General features: G+C 42.4%; 1 protein-coding gene across 1 annotated transcript in view; it reads left to right on the top strand.

Moving 5' to 3' along the window:
• Positions 1-16,851, top strand: part of ITGA1 (integrin subunit alpha 1) — a 70,348-nt gene that overhangs the window by 14,241 nt on the left and 39,256 nt on the right. Inside the window, exons 2-8 of the mRNA XM_035100484.3 lie at positions 492-612; positions 1,035-1,147; positions 4,399-4,487; positions 6,525-6,639; positions 11,467-11,594; positions 15,386-15,534; positions 16,310-16,460. Of these exons, the coding sequence (XP_034956375.3) occupies positions 492-612; positions 1,035-1,147; positions 4,399-4,487; positions 6,525-6,639; positions 11,467-11,594; positions 15,386-15,534; positions 16,310-16,460 (866 nt within the window). The remainder of the gene's footprint in view (positions 1-491; positions 613-1,034; positions 1,148-4,398; positions 4,488-6,524; positions 6,640-11,466; positions 11,595-15,385; positions 15,535-16,309; positions 16,461-16,851) is intronic.

Genomic DNA, 16,851 nt, shown 5'->3' with positions numbered 1-16,851 from the left:
AGTTCTAGGACTCAGACATGAGTCTCACGCCTCCCCAAAACCGAGTGCTTCACTTAGCCACCTTTGGAAAGACAGCATGAAGTTTGGTGTGGACATCAAATTTTGGACTCGCTTCCCTCCTTCTGACGTGACAAGGCAGTGTGCAGCCCACAGGTTCCATGTCGAAATACTCTTGCGGTCCACTTGGTATGAAATGTTGGACTGCCCTGGTCTAGCCACTCGATAAAACTGGCCATAGGCTGTCACAAAGGCGGAGTAATCACATTTGCACATACACTGAACATACCATGTTTCATCTAGTTCCATATCCTGCTCTGAAAGTGGCCAGCTGTGACTACGATGACTATGGGAAGCTGCCAAGCAGGACATGAGCACAACAGCCCCCTCTCTACTTGTAATTCCCAGGAACTGGTGTTCAGGCATTGACCTCAACAGTGGAGTCACGGTGATTCATATTCTTTCCCCCTACATTTTTCTTTTCTTTTTCATAGTGCTGTTGCATCTCGCTCTGTCGTTCAATGTTGATGTGAAAGATACAATGACCTTCAGTGGTCCAGTAGAAGATATGTTTGGATACACTGTTCAACAGTTTGAAAATGAAGAAGGAAAATGGTACGTGTTTTTTTTAATTATTGCCAGAAACACTCACACATCCATAAACATAAACAGTTGCCACCTTCTCTTTCAGAAATGTATGTTTTCCTCTGGGATCTTAGTTCTGCATATTATTTGCTCTATGCAGCTGATCACATTTATTTTATTTTATTTAACCTATTTATACACCGTTCTTCCCCTGAGGAAAACCACAGCTGTTCACAGTATGTAAATGTAAAACAAAAGCCCACACATATTAAAATATTAAAAGCTACATTAAAATTACTTCCGTCATGACACAAAATATATATAGGACGCTAAGGAGTTGCAGTCTAGAAATATCTTCAAGACCACGGATTCCCTGTTCCTGCTTTATAGGGAGCAACAGTAAAATTACCTGCTATATTGAAAAGATGACAGGCTTTCTTTGTTTTTTTCAGGGTGCTTATTGGTTCTCCTTTAGCTGGCCAACCTCAGAAGAAAACGGGTGATGTCTATAAATGCCCCGTGGGACAGGGCCATGGTTTGCCATGTGTAAAACTTAACTTACCAGGTAAGAATGTAAGTGGCTGGCAGAAATTTGGCATAGGTCCAACATAGGAATGTTTAAGACCTTGTCTGTATTTTCTTTGTAATTCTCTGCATCATTGTAGGGTTGTGTCACATATGGCATTCTTCCTAGATCTATATTTATCCATGGAAAATATTCTCATGTGCATCACTACATATAAAATATGATGTGAATGTTTCTTCTCTCATGCAGACCCATTTTTTAAAAAGGCTGGTTTGCACCTCATCATTTTCCCATACACATGCAGATTACCCGATGCGACGAAAGACCCTTGCTTCCGTATTATTTATTCTACCTCTCCTGTTATTAACAGAACTAACAGGGATGGTCTGTTAGCCTCCCCACTATTGCTCCCCTTAGCCTTTCTGTATTCCCTCATGCAATCGAGGGTTTTATTCTATTTCCTCTTCTTTTATACCAAAGAGAGTCCTTTTCCAGCACAGCCGTGGCCAGGTACCTATTAAAGTTCAGGGCTGAATCTGAGACTATCCCTTGTGTCCACAGTATAGGGAGTTCTGCCTCTAAGAATCCCTTCCTGTAAAAGTTTGCCCCTTCCCTGGGGTAACTATGACACCCTGGGTCTGTCTGCCTGGCTCGCCCTCTTGGTGCACCCCAAAGTTACAAACTAAGAGTTCCACTCTTGAAGGAAATGTTGTCCTTTTAATGGGTGTCCTCATGAATGAGTTTCATGTACCTTGGCTGGAAAATAACACAGACGATTTTCTGATTGGCACTTTAACACTGGAAATTTTATTTCTGAAGAACGTTATGGTTGCTTTAAGGTATTCCTGTTGTACAAGCTTAGTTTCAATGGTAATAACCTTGTTACTCATGTACTAGATAACCTAACGACTACCTAACCTAAACCTACTCTCCTAGGTCTTCTTTACAACCACCCTCACACTCCCGCTCCCCCAGCACCCTCTCAGCTGACCAAAACGGCTGTCCCTTCTCTTTAAACATCCAACCATTCCCCTCCCCTCATGGAATGTCCAGTCAGTCGACACGGAGTCTGAGTTAACCCTTGATGGGTCGGGTTGATAAAGCTATAACAAACAGTGTAAAAACGTCACACCTGACATGTAATCTGTGAAAAAGTTGTGGGAAAGTACAAACCAAGGCACTATATGGGACGAACCAGAGCAGTTGGTGGAATGGGGTAGCTTGGGGATAAATGCAGCTGAGATCGCAGAAGAACATCTCCATGATGCTGCAGTGTTAATGCTAATGCACCTCCGTACAGTCAAGCGCCTGAATACAAAAGTGTGGAGAAAAAAAGCAGGCCTTGAACTAGTCTCTATGAGATACTCACAATACAAACAAGATATTTATTTAAAACATTTTGCGGTTCATGCATTTTGCTCTCCTTTTGTTAGATCCCTACTTTTGTTACTGTAAACCTTGGCTTAATACTGCACACAACTGCCGAAACAAGCCTGAGCAAAGCTTTGGGCTTGTGTGTTCCCCTTACTTCTCGCAGGCAGCCTGGAGAAGCACTTTGGCAAAGTTTAGTTTCAGTTTTCGCAGAATCCTGATGAAGTTCAGTGAAAACAGAACAATGAAAGTTCTTGCGTAATACTAACAGACAGGGAGTTCCAGAGCATAGGTGACACCATGCTAAAAGACTGATTCCCTGCAAGTGCAGAAAGAATATTATATGGAAGTTGTAAAAGTGCCACTTCAACATGTCAGATGAGTCCAGTAGGTACGTATGGTGTAAGTCGTAAGCTGTTAAGGGATTTATATACAAATAGTAACACCTTGCTTTTGGCCTGGTAACAAATCAGGAGCCAATGCAGATCTTTGCATAGAAGTGTAATATATTCTGTGTCCTGTTGACAGTCCTACTGCACCAATCTGTACTAACTGCTTTGGTTACTCTCTGCCTTTCTTACAGAGTGTGAAAAATGTTTAGCTATCAGGCAGGACTCTTAGTTTTCAAATCATGCATTAAATTGCTGCCTGTTTCTTTTCTGGAACGTTTGCAAAGCTGTTGACACTCCTGACTTCACAGGACTTTTATGACTGCACAGTTATACATAAAAGCAGGAACAAGTTTTTTTTAAAAAAAACAAAACCAACAACACAAAACCCTTTTTGACACCTTTATACATACCGTACCTGGCTCTAGAGTGAAATCTGAATCAACTAATGGAGAGGCTCAAGAGGCAGATTGTTTACTATGCTTTCAGACTGCTCCCGCCAAAGTGGGTATGGGGTGCCATTCAACAAATTCTTACTAAGTCCTACTCTTAACTTCAACGATCGTGACTAAGTTTGGTCCATTTCAATGGGTCTGCTCTGAGTATGATGTCATTGAGTCCAACCCATATGACAGCCAGATAGTTGCATAATATATGCGGGCCCAGCACAGGCTGAATGTCTTAGAAATATGAATTTATTCTATCCAGAGCTGAAATCCAAGCTCTGGCTCTCCAGCCCAGATTCCATTAGCCTGGAGGCTGTTTCCTTCTGGAGATAATGTCATTAGCACACACCCCTCTTCCGTGGATAGAGAACAAAGACTCACACAAAATGGATGCTCACAGATTAACATATGCAAGGGCTGAAATTCAGTCTTTTTCATGTGACCTAAGTTAAACACCTTGTGTCAGAGCAGCAGAGATACATCATTAACCTGTTAGGCGCTCTGAGAGATTTTGTTTTGCCCAATAGATGTTTCCATATTATCGCTCTAGCAGTACACATACAGTGTTATTTTCCATTTCAATGTACAATTAAACAGGTGTACTTAAGTGTGTCCCTACATGGATCAACTTACTAATAGGGGGACAGGTGTGAATTCTAATACATATCCTGTCCAATAACTATTTCACCTTTCTACTCATTGAACTGTCATGAATGCTGCTGACATTAATATCCTATCAAATGATTTAGTAGTTTTACAAGAGAGGAGTTGGAAAGGTTCGATTTGTTCTCATTTGTAATTTATGTGAATGCTTGTCTCTTGCTGTCACTGCATTGCTGTTTTGACATCCTCTTTGAGCATCAAGAAAACTATGTGAAGCAGTGTCCCAGACAAAGTTTCTGGGATGAGAGCCAGGCCTTTGACTTGTTCATCAGAATCCTAATCAAGAGGGAGGAGGAAGGGAAACAGAAAAAGACTTTGTTTTATATAAAAAAGTTTGGGTGATTTAGTTTAGAGAAACCAACATGATTTAACATCTTGCTTGCACGTTTCCACATATTTTACATTTCTGATCTATTTATAGATGACATCTCCATTCCTCACGTTGCGGAAGTAAAGGAGAACATGACCCTTGGAGCAACTTTAGTGACTAACCCAAATGGAGGATTTCTGGTGAGTGAATAAAGTATTTTAAGGAAACAAGTGACCAGCAATTGCTTGGCAATTCTGAGCGAGGGGAAATGAGGGCAGTTTTGAAATCAATAGTTGAAATCAGTGTAGTTTTAGTTTTGAAATGTTCCGTCTGCCATATTGATTCAAAATGGTGTCCAACTGTATAGAAGTATAGATGAAAATCTACTCCTTGATCTCATGAATCTACAGACAAAACCTTGTTACAGTAGGTCTAGCAGGTCTATTGACTTCAGTGGGTCAGTCTTGAGTAGGAGTGAGGCAGGTACAACTCAAGGTACTGTTTTTGGGGGACAGGAGGCGAGCAGGTGTGGAGGACTCCCTGGTCCTGAATGGGGTAACTGCTCCTGAAGGACCAGGTCTGCAGCCTGGGAGTCATTTTGAACTTACAGCTGTCCATGGAGGTACAGGTCAATTCTGTGTCCAGGGCAGCTGTTTATCAGCTCCATCTGGTACACAGGCTGAGACCCTATCTGCCCGCAGACTGTCTCACCAGTGGTGCATGTTCTAGTTGTCTCTTGCTTGGACTACTGCAATGCGCTCTATATGGGGCTACCTTTGAAGGTGACCCAGAAACTACAACTAATCCAGAATGCGGCAGCTAGACTGGTGACTGGGAGCAGCCGCCAAGACCACATAACACCGGTCTTGAAAGACCTACATTGGCTCCCAGTACGTTTCCGAGCACAGTTCAAAGTGTTGGTGCTGACCTTTAAAGTTCTAAATGGCCTCGGTCCAGTATACATGAAGGAACGTCTCCATCCCCATCATTCTGCCCAGACACTGAGGCCAAATGCTGAGGGCCTTCTGGAGGTTCCCTCGCTGCAAGAAGCCAAGTTACAGGGAACCAGGCAGAGGGCCTTCTCGGTAGTGGCACCCACCCTGTGGAACGCCCTCCCACCAGATGTCAAAGAGAAAAACAACTACCAGACTTTTAGAAGACATCTGAAGGCAGCCCTGTTTAGGGAAGTTTTTAATGTTTAATAGATTATTGTATTTTAATATTCTGTTGGAAGCTGCCCAGAGTGGCTGGGGAAATCCAGCCAGATGGGTGGGGTATAAATAAGAAGTTCTTCTTCTTCTTCTTCTTCTTCTTCTTCTTCTTCTTCTTCTTCTTCTTCTTCTTCTTCTTCTTCTTCTTCTTCTTCTTCTTCTTCTTCTTCTTGTTACAGTATCTTGTACCCAAATGCATTGCAACCAGAAAACTGCTTTCCAAAAAATTTAGTAGATGTGTTTATATAATGGCTTTTGACCAGCAGAGTCCTTCTATGAATGGAGGGAGTCATTCAACTTAAAGAAATATCCCTTCTCTTTGTAACATGGGCTTGGATCCAATAGAGTTTCTGCAAAAAAAGTATTGGAAAGAGGCAATTATCACCAATACTCTTGTCCCCTGCCCCCTTTGTCGCCTCTGGGTGGTCCCCCAGCCCAGGGTTAATTGTGTGATACAAATTTCTTTCCTCATCATATTAATGTTGGCACTAAGCTAGCCTAGCAGGTCTATTGACTTCAATGGGTCAATCTTGAGTATGAGTGAGGCAGATACAACTCAAAGCATGGAACAACTGTTTCTTACAAGTTGAGTTTTTATATAATGTTGCTGGTTATGTTTCCCTTATTTTTACCTTGATAAAAATCTCGTAGAGATAAGAGGGTTCCAAATTTTGTATATATATATTTAAAATTAATTTTATTTTCACAAATTGTTATGGGGAACGGATCTGGTTCATGGGTCGTCTATTAGCCAGTCTAGCTGTAGTTAAGGTCATCTCTGCCTCACAATTACGTTCGTATTATATTTTCAAATACCACTTTTCATCACCAGAAGAACTCAATATGGTTCACATAAGGATATATAAATCATAACACTGAAGCAACGACAAGAAGTTTTCCTAATGTGGCATCACACTGGTGTTGCCATGTGTTTTACACTGCCATTTTGTGATATCCCCTGACCTTGGAATTATTGTGAAGTAAGCTGACTTGCTCAAACTGTAATCTTTTTCTCCTTTACTTAAGGCATGTGGGCCTCTTTATGCTTACAAATGTGGGCGCTTACATTACACCACTGGTATCTGCTCCAATGTCAGCTCCACTTTTGAGGTTGTAAACTCCATCGCCCCATCTGTCCAAGGTATGTATATGAGACTGCTGCTCTTCTACGTGCTGAAATTATTGAGCACCGAGGGAGACGAATGTACACACAGAAGCATACCAAAAAGCAGAAACTATTTTTCAAGGCCACCAGCATTACCAAGTTAAGTAAATGTTATCATAGTCTGTATATTACCAAACTGCTTGCTGCCTCTGGCTGCTGCTTAGCATAAACAGAGTTTGGGATGCTATGTCATGAGCGAAGATCAGGCTAAAAATAATCTTTATGTAGTCACAGCGAACTGAGTGCCTCTTTAGATTAAGAAGACAAATGACTTGAAAAGCCCTCATAAACTTGTTTTGTTGACTATTGTTTGATATTTGGAGTGCAAGAGCGCCTGCTCAAGTTTAGATCACAGAATAAAACTCCCTTGTAAACAAGGGCCCATGTCTAACTCACTTGTTCCATCAGTTCAAAGATTTTTGCTTGAAAAATGGAACTTCCACTGCCTCTCCTACCCCCATGAACCAGAACAAATTGGTTCTGGTGCAATTGTGTACATTTGGGTGATCAGAAGGTTGGCGGTTTGAATCCACATGATGGGGTGAGCTCCCGTTGCTCTGTCCCAGCTCCTGCCAACCTAGCAGTTTGAAAGCATGCCAGTGCAAGTAGATAAATAGGTACCGCTGTGGCAGGAAGGTAAAAGGCATTTCTGTGTGCTCTGATTTCTGTCACGGTGTTCCATTGCGCTAGAAGCAGCTTAGTCATGCTGTCCATATGACCCAGAAAGCTGTCTGTGGACAAACACTGGCTCCCTTGGCCTGAAAGTGAGATGAGTGCCGCAACCCCATAGTCACTCTTGACTGGACTTAACCGTCCAGGAGTCTTTTACCTTTACGTTACCGACCCAGGTGGCGCTGTGGGCTAAACCACAGAGCCTAGGGCTTGCTGATCAGAAGGTCGGCGGTTCGAATCCCTGTGACGGGGTGAGCTCCCGTTGCTCGGTCCCAGCTCCTGCCAACCTAGCAGTTCGAAAGCACATCAAAATGCAAGTAGATAAATAGGAACCGCTATAGCGGGAAGGTAAACGGCGTCTCCATGTGCTGCTCTGGTTTGCCAGAAGCGGCTTTGTCATGCTGGCCACATGACCTGGAAGCTATATGCCGGCTCCCTCGGCCAATAATGTGAGATGAGCGTGCAACCCCAGAGTCGGTCATGACTGGACCTAATGGTCAGGGGTCCCTTTACCTTTACCTTTACCATTAGTAATAGTAGTAGTACCCACCTTTTCCCTAGAAAGACATGTGATTCTATCTAGAAAGCTGGACTAGATGGCAAAAACATATTTTCAGCTGCTGGAACTCACCCATCCTGAAGCATCATGGCTATATTTCAAAGGATGTTTTTAATTATTATTTTTTGTTCCTCAAATTTATATCCCACACTTTTGCCACCAGCTAGCAGGGCAACGTATAAGAGAAAAAGTCCAGAATATATATAATAATGATACAATAATAATTTGCAACACAGCAACAATTTAAAACAGCAGTGGAACGCAGCACATAAACCGCAACAGAGCATAATAAACATGTATGTTCTCAACAGCTTCAAATAATTAAAAGGCCTGGGAAAATGTTTGTGCCAGGCACTGAAATGGCATCTTCACAAGGGGCCAGGCAAGCTTCCCTTGGGAAGGCATTCCACAAGATGCAGTATTTTTGCATAAAATGGCCTGGCGGTGGCTGCATTCTCATTCTATCTATTTCTGATGTTCAGGCTGTGAGTGTCATTGGTTATGTGGCCAAAAGGGCACCCCATGCAGAAAATAAGCTATCAAACAGGCTTGAGGGAACCCCAAACTTTGCAGAGAGATGTGAAACCTTTGAAAGAAAATGCTAGGTGAGGATTAGGAATGGGGGAAAAATTTGGAACCAAAACGCAGCCATCCTTGGAAATTTGCATTTGCCTGAATTTTGAGGTGCGGTTCTCAACCCAACAGTGTGTACAAAAAGGCATATAATGGAGCAAAATGTCCACAAAAACAAATATTTTAGTAAAAAAATAAATACCTACAAAAATGCATTATTGTAGGGCAGGCACCCCCAAACTCGGCCCTCCAGATGTTTTGGAACTACAATTCCCATCATCCCCGACCACTGGTCCTGTTAGCTAGGGATGATGGGAGTTGTAGTCCCAAAATATCTGGAGGGCCGAGTTTGGGGGTGCCTATTGTAGGAGGAAATGCTTTGGAAAAATGTGCTGGGCAAAACAGGATGCAGACATTTATATTTTAGGAGAACTTCCCAGTAAAATGCTGGTGAATTTTCTTGGGAACAAGAGGAAAAAATCAGGAACTGATGTGGAACACTGAACTTTAGATTGGGGGGAAAAAACATGAGAAAATGAGAGAAACAAAAATTGACAGTTCCATCCATCCCTAGCGAGGACCCAAAAGAATCTCTTTAGCAGTGGGCATATTCAGTGGCTATGGAATTCTGACTGAATATGAGAAGTGGAGGAATTCACAGATGGCGCTAGATTGGAGTGGCTGGACTCCTAAACAATGGCACTTCATCCTGCAACTGTACATTTCAGATCCCACTCATATAAACCCTACACTACTAGAGAGGTTTTTAGGTTTCTCTTGGACCTTTCCAGTATGTGACTTGACTGGCCTGCAAGGCAAGATGTTCAACACATTACCAACCTGTCCTACTGTTATATGAATGGCATTCCATTATTTATATTGATTCCCAGGGGTAGATCCCATTGAAGAAATGCACTGTCTTGCTTTCATAATTACTTTATGATCCGTTTCCCAGAGAGCATGCTGTGGGAACATATGGTTTTGCTTCTCCTTTCTCCAATTCTTCTTCTTGCTCCCTGGCTGAGGACAATTATAAGTAATGCCAGACTAACCATATTTCTTTGGTTTTGTCTGAGTCATAGCTGAAGAAGCCAGAACAGTTGTTTTCTTGACTTAGGGCCACTTTGAATGTTGCATACCTCGCACCCCCCCCCGACATATGTGACCCATCCCAGACATTTTTGCACATGTCAAAGTACGTGAGAGCCAGGAAATGCTGGATGTTATTAGTTGCTCCGATTCCTGGAATCTTGGAGGCATCCTTTCTATTAGAAATCACAGACATTTCAGCCAGCCAGTAACAGCGACTTGGATCACGTGTTTTATTTATGTGCAAAATCACATGCTCTGGGATAGCCAGCAACTGAAAAACGTGTGGCAAGTGTAAAACATCTGAACTATCTATTGAGGATGATCACTAGTGTAAAATGCCCTTTCTGAAACAACTGGGAGTCAGAATCCTTGCTGATCTACTGCCAAAACAGTCATATCCCAACATCACCTTTGCAGTTTTGTGTTCGTCTTGGTTCCCCCCCCCCAAAAAAATGTATGTGTTTTTTTATGCAAACATTCCCTAATATACGCATTTGTCACCACATTATTTGGCTGCAAAATAGCATCACAAAATTTGGGGAAGTGTGAATTTCAAAGGGTAGCTGTGCTTTAGTTCACATATTGGCTCAAAAAGTGTGAACTGGGTAGTTTCTCATTTGGAATGCCAATGAAATCCTGAGCTGTAGTGCATTAGGGATAAGGCCAGCTGCTCCCTCTGCCTGCAACACGGTTCTAGCAGCACAAGGGAAAAGGCACTATTGTGCCACTGCTAAAGTGTCTGGGTTCGCACTTCCACTGCCTTAGATACATCCCAACAGAAGTATCCTCTTCTATGTACCATTACTGTAATAAATTTACTGTTCCTTCTTAAACGCCACCCTCAGCTGTATGTCCACTATCTGGTTGGCAAGCGTGCATGTGGTGCTTATTGCACACAGTGACATGCATTTGGAATATAATCTATCAGGGAAATTGGATATTAACTTTTCTACTCACCTTTGTTATCCTAATGCTCTTGCCCAGCAACCAGGCTTCCCAGACTGCCTTAGGCTCAGACTTTAAAGGTCAGCAACTGAGGATCTTCTTCTTTGTTAGCTCTGGGATGGGAAAACTGTGACCTTCCAGATGTTTTTGGATGCCAACTCCCATCAGCCCCAGCTAACACAGCCAGTACTCAGGGGTGATGGAAGCTGAAGCCCAACAAGACCTGGAAGGCCACAGGTTTCCTCCCTATATACTCCTGCTTTCAGAGTTCCCATTTAGAGTCTCAGCAAGACTCAGTTGTAGAAATTAACTCCAGAGGAAGAAATGTCAATGGGGTGGAAGAAGAGGTATAAGTAATGCCATCAAGACCGAACAATTAAATTTTGCAGCCTGTGATTTCAGCATATTTACCTAAAAGTAATTTCCACTGAATTGATGCTTTTGAATTATGGTGCTGGAGGAGACTCTTGAGAGTCCCATGGACTGCTAGAAGATCAAACCTATCCATTCTTAAGGAAATCAGCCCTGAGTGCTCCCTGGAAGGACAGATCGTGAAGCTGAGGCTCCAATACTTTGGCCACCTCATGAGAAGAGAAGAATCCTTGGAAAAGACCCTGATGTTGGGAAAGATTGAGGGCACTAGGAGAAGGGGACGACAGAGGACAAGATGGTTGGACAGTGTTCTCGAAGCTACGAACATGAGTTTGACCAAACTACGGGAGGCAGTGCAAGACAGGAGTGCCTGGCGTGCTATGGTCCATGGGGTCACGAAGAGTCGGACACGACTAAACGACTAAACAACAACAACAACAAATTTCCACTGAAAGTAAAGGGGAGGGGTCCTTGCAAGTAAAGTTATTGAGAGTGCCAGCTAAGATTTAGTTTAGGTTTTTTAAAGGCATTATTAATTTCCTCCTGGTGCATTGGGGCACTTCTTTAAGATCCGACCATTCACGTTGCAGAATGCAAGACCCAGCTGGACCTTGTTATTGTTCTTGATGGCTCCAACAGTATTTACCCATGGGAGAGTGTGACTGCTTTCTTGGACAGCCTGCTGAGAAATATGGACATAGGCCCCAAAGAGACACAGGTATGGCGAAAAACACGTTTTGTCTTCCTTTTCTGACTGGGGATGAAGGGAAAAGAGTAAGGCTGAAGTCCTGAATCTACTTACCTGGAAGTAAGTCTCAATGAACTTGACGAAGCTTACTTCTGAGTATTTATTAAATTTCTAGCTAAAAATGTGCAGCATTACACTGTAAGCTATATAACCAATGATATTTATGTTCCGGGCATATAGCGTTGTATCCAGTGAAGTCATGTCATTAGCGCAAGGACTTCTGCTTATGCAACAGAACTTCCCCTCCCTCTCCTTCCAGCACATGCCCCCTCAAATCTGTTTTGGAAGAGAAGAGGAGGGGGAGGGGGAGTCCATATGATAATGGTATTAAAAGTGTTGGTTATGGCTGAAAATATCCTTCACTGACCTGAAGGACACTTTTCTCCAATATGTGGCAGCCTATGTGCTGAAAATTTAAGGAGAGACTCTCTTGTCCTACCTCTAAGGTGTGTGTGGTGATGACTTAGAAGAGGGCCTTTTCAGCGGCTACACCCAGGGTCTGGATCTCTTTTCCTAGCGAGGTTCATCTAGCCCAGGCATCCCCAAACTTCGGCCCTCCAGGTGTTTTGGACTACAATTCCCATCATCCCTGACCACTGGTCCTGTTAGCTAGAGTTCATGGGAGTTGTAGGCTTAAACATCTGGAGGACCGCAGTTTGGGGATGCCTGATCTAAGCTCCTTTACTGAATTTGTGTTAGTTACAGGTAGGTAGCCGTGTTGGTCTGATGCAGTCAAAACAAAATAAAAAAATCCTTCCAATAGCACCTTAGAGACCAACTAAGTTTGTCATAGGTATGAGCTTTCGTGTGCATGCACACTTCTTCAGATGCATGCACACGAAAGCTCATACCTATGACAAATTTAGTTGGTCTCCAAGGTGCTACTGGAAGGATTTTTTTATTTTGTTTTGACTGCGTCAGACCAACACAGCTACCTACCTGTAACTAGTACTATGGAAGGCACCACATTGAGCCGCATGAAATGGAAGTCCATCATATCTGAAGAAGTGTGCATGCACATGAAAGCTCACACCTATGACAAACTTAGTTGGTCTCTAAGGTGCTACTGGAAGGATTTTTTTATTTTGTTTTGAATTTGTGTTGTTATTTACATTTTTAGTCACCTTTCTAAAACAAAAACAAAACACAGAGGTCTCAAGGCAAAATTTGAGTACATGGAAGCAAAGATCTCAGTAAACAGCAGAGCAAAGGTTATGTGTTGTGGGTCTCAAATCTAGTACTTTTTTGTTACTGGTTCACGTAATCCTGAATTCTGTATAACTGGTGGGGGAAGAATCTTTGTACAGTGGTACCTTGGGTTACAGACGCTTCAGGTTACAGACTCCGCCAACCCAGAAATAGTATCTTGGGTTAAGAACTTTGCTTCAGAATGAGAACAGAAATCGTGCTCCGGTGATGCGGCGGCAGAGGGAGGCCCCATTAGCTAAAGTGGTACCTCAGGTTAAGGACAGTTTCAGGTTAAGAACGGACCTCCAGAACGAATTAAGTTCTTAACCCGAGGTACCACTTTATCTAGTTTCTTTTCTGCGATCATAATGTAAACTTGCTCCTTCTCACTTCCTGCACCCTGGACTTCAGCCTGCTTCCTTTTTCTTTTAGCTGTAACGCATTTGTAAAGTCATGTCACACTTGAAACAGAAACCTCATAGTCAAAGGTGGAGGTTGGTATGACTGCAATTTGCGTCAGGGGTTTCAGATTTGTAATAAAATAACTATGAAGTGTCATACTAACATTTTATTTTCATAACTGTCTGTGGTTTTCATGTTTCCTTCAGGTGAAACTCTATAATCGCAGTAATAACTGTGGTATCATTATTTTAATTTTTGTAACCGTAAAACATCTGTGCTTCTGTTCACATGATTCGGTTCAAATGGCAACAGTGAGTGCCAGTAAACAAAAAAATTTTATTTTTTTTTACTAAAAAGAGATGGGTTATAAAACTGATTGGGAAGCACATCTGCAAAGCCTAAACTAAAAATGCAAACTGGCCCGGCTATAAAAGAATACGATAAGATAAAACCTGTAGAGGCCTTATTGATATTCAATCTGTCAATGTTACAGGGCTTTTAATAATAGATGAGGAACAGATAAATATGCCAAATCAAGGTGCATTATCACCCCACAACTGAGCGGTATGTACTCAAAATATCAAAGGCAAACATAAACTTGAAATATGCTAATGGAACATTGCACAGATCACCTCTAGTCAAGAACCTCCCATAACATCAAAGCAAGTGGAGATGAAGAAAGAGGTTATTTTTCGGGGTGGGGAGAGAGTTGTTTATCTATCTTTCTTTTCTGTTTCATGTTTATTTTACAAGCGAAGTTGGGGAAATTAAGGGACTTCGCATACAGTGTGTGTTTGATGAGCACGCACATATGCAACTGTACTGCCAAAAGTGCAAGGGGGCAGCTGCCACCAGTAGCAACGTCCTGCCATGTGTTCATGTGATGGATATGTAAGGATTTGTTACAAGTATGATCCATGCAAATGTTCTACCCAGAACAGGTTTTCCATTAGGAAGCTTTTGCCAAGTGTGAATCAGTTTTCACATTTTAGATGGCTTCTATGTCTTGAGCAGAATGCAAGAGGAGCACACTATAAGCACATAGATGTGGGCTCTGCGCAACCCCATTCAGGGCCCAATCTGGTGCTCTGGAGTGGCCTTGATTCGAAGGCCTTGCACTTCTTTAGTTGGGACTCTCCCAAGTGTCCCTATTTTCCATGATCCTCCTTGATTTCGAGAAGCCATCCTGGTTTCTGATTTGATCCCAGAATGTCCCACTTTCCTTAGGATGTCCCAATTTTCTTTGGAGAAATGTTGGAGGGTATGGTAAGATATCCCTTTTTTCCTTGAATAAATGTTGGAGGGTATGGAGTTATCTAAACCCTGAACCATCTGAAGGCAATCCTGTATAGCAAAGTTTTTTTTAATGTTTAATGTTTTACAGTGGTGCCTTGACTTACGAATTTAATCCGTTCCAAAGGCACCTTCGTAGGTTGAAAAATTCATAAGTTGAAAAGTGCCATTGGAAACGCGATTTCCCATAGGAATGCATTGGAAACAGAAAAATTCGTAAGTCGAAGCAACCCCATCTAAAAATTCATAAGTAAAAAAAACCTATCTAAAACCGCCGCGGTTTCCATTTCGATGTCGAGAAATTCGTAAGCATGCGGCCATTTGCCCCATTCGTAAGTCGAAAAATTCAGTTGTCGTGTCGAGTTGTTCGTAAGTTGAGGTACCACTGTATTATGTTTTTATATATGTTGGAAGCTGCCCAGAGTGCCTGGGGCAATCAAGTAAGATGTGTAGTAAAATTATCATTATGGAATGGGATGTCCCTATTTTCATCGGAGAAATGTTGGAGGGTATTGGCATAAAGCATGCAGTTTGGAGGGCAGGAGAAGGAGATGCATGCAGACTGCTGCTGTGTATCTCCTTCTCCCGCACCCCCTCCACTTGTAAGGGCAGGTGCCAAGAGTAGTTCTATTGTGTTTTTGTATATTCTGTTGGAAGCCACCCAGAATGGCTGGGGCAACCCAGTCAGATGGGCGAGGTACAAAAAACTTCTTCTTCTTCTTCTTCTTCTTCTTCTTCTTCTTCTTCTTCTTCTTCTTCTTCTTCTTCTTCTTCTTCTTCTTCTTCTTCTTCTCTCCTCCTCCTCCTCCTCCTCCTCCTCCTCCTCCTCCTCCTCCCATCATTGCAATGCTTACTTTAGCAGACTTTATGTGTTATAGGTTGGGATCGTTCAATATGGAGAAAATGTCACCCATGAATTTAACCTCAACACATACACAACTACAGAAGAAGTGCTTGTTGCAGCAAAGAAAATTGGTCAGCGGGGAGGACGCCAAACCATGACAGCTCTTGGAATTGATACAGCAAGGTAAGTACTGCATACAGTGCAATATTTATCAAGGTTAAGATGCTATCCCAGCCCCCATGAGCTACCATGTTGGTTTTTCATATGCTCACCAATTGTCACAAACTGTCACCAATTTAGTGCAAGTTAGTATTTGTAATGCAGACCTGTGATGCTGGAATTAACTTGGCCTATCTGCCTGCAAGTAGGGTTGCAGGATCAGGAGGACTGTGGTAAAAGGAAGGGGGAGGGAAAATTCTGATCCACAAGTGGAAGTACTTGCACAAATGGGATGACTTTGTTGGATATAACTCCAAGTTTGTTTGTTTATTTATTTAGAACATTTGTTTACATTTATTCATAATACAAAGTCTGGGTAAGGAAGGGTGACTGACCCAGTGAGCTTCCTGTTTGAGCAAGGATTTTAAACCAAATCAAACACCCCAACCCAATGGTAGGGAGGCTGTGACCTTCCAGAGGTTGCTAGACTACAACTCCCATCATCCTTGACCAGTGGTCATGCTGGCTGGGGCTGATGGAAGTTGGAGTCCAACTACACTAAAGGGCAACAGGTTAGTCATCCCTGTTGCAGAAACTCTGTTCAGCCAATATAATTCTGTTGGTTCTATAGATGTAGTATTAGTCTTTAATAAATAATTACTTATTGCATGTCATGCTAGTTACTGTTGATCCTGCTTAGTTTGGTACTTGCTGCTTATAATTGGTTACGGCCGTTAGCTGGGAGAATGTTTGCAGCTGCTTTTCTCTTTTGCCTTGCTCTCTTTCTCCGACTGTTTAGGAAAGAAGCTTTTACAGAAGCTCGTGGAGCACGCCGAGGGGTCCAGAAAGTCATGGTAGTTGTGACAGATGGAGAATCTCACGACAACTTCCGATTAAAGAAAGTGATTGAAGATTGCGAAAAAGAAAATATACAGAGATTTTCGATTGCTGTAAGTGAAGGGTGGCACTTTCAGGAGCCTAAAGACCCATAGAACGTTCTCCTTCCATTCCCCTCAAGTTTCTCCGGAAACATGCTACATTAGCTGCATGACCATCTTTTCAGAATTGAGTAATAATGGTGTAGCACTTGGCCTACATCATCTCAGTAATTCATACCACATACAAGGTAGATCTATATTATTTTCTTCACTTTGCAGATGAAGAGCTAAGTGAGGGAGTGTGCTTGTGCAAACTGTGCACATAAGTTTGATTCTCTTTGTTTGGGTCTGAATAGAGACAATGGCCAAGGAGATCTGTTTGGCAAAGCTTAGCTCCTCTTTGGGCAATGGACATGTTTAGCTTTGGGCTTCTCCCAGTTCCCACCATAATAAATCCATGTAG

The sequence above is a fragment of the Zootoca vivipara genome, chromosome 10 (genome assembly GCF_965207765.1).
Source record: "Zootoca vivipara chromosome 10, rZooViv2.hap1.1, whole genome shotgun sequence".
In the NCBI taxonomy this organism is placed as follows: domain Eukaryota; kingdom Metazoa; phylum Chordata; class Lepidosauria; order Squamata; family Lacertidae; genus Zootoca; species Zootoca vivipara.
This window is presented reverse-complemented; position numbering and strand designations above follow the sequence as displayed.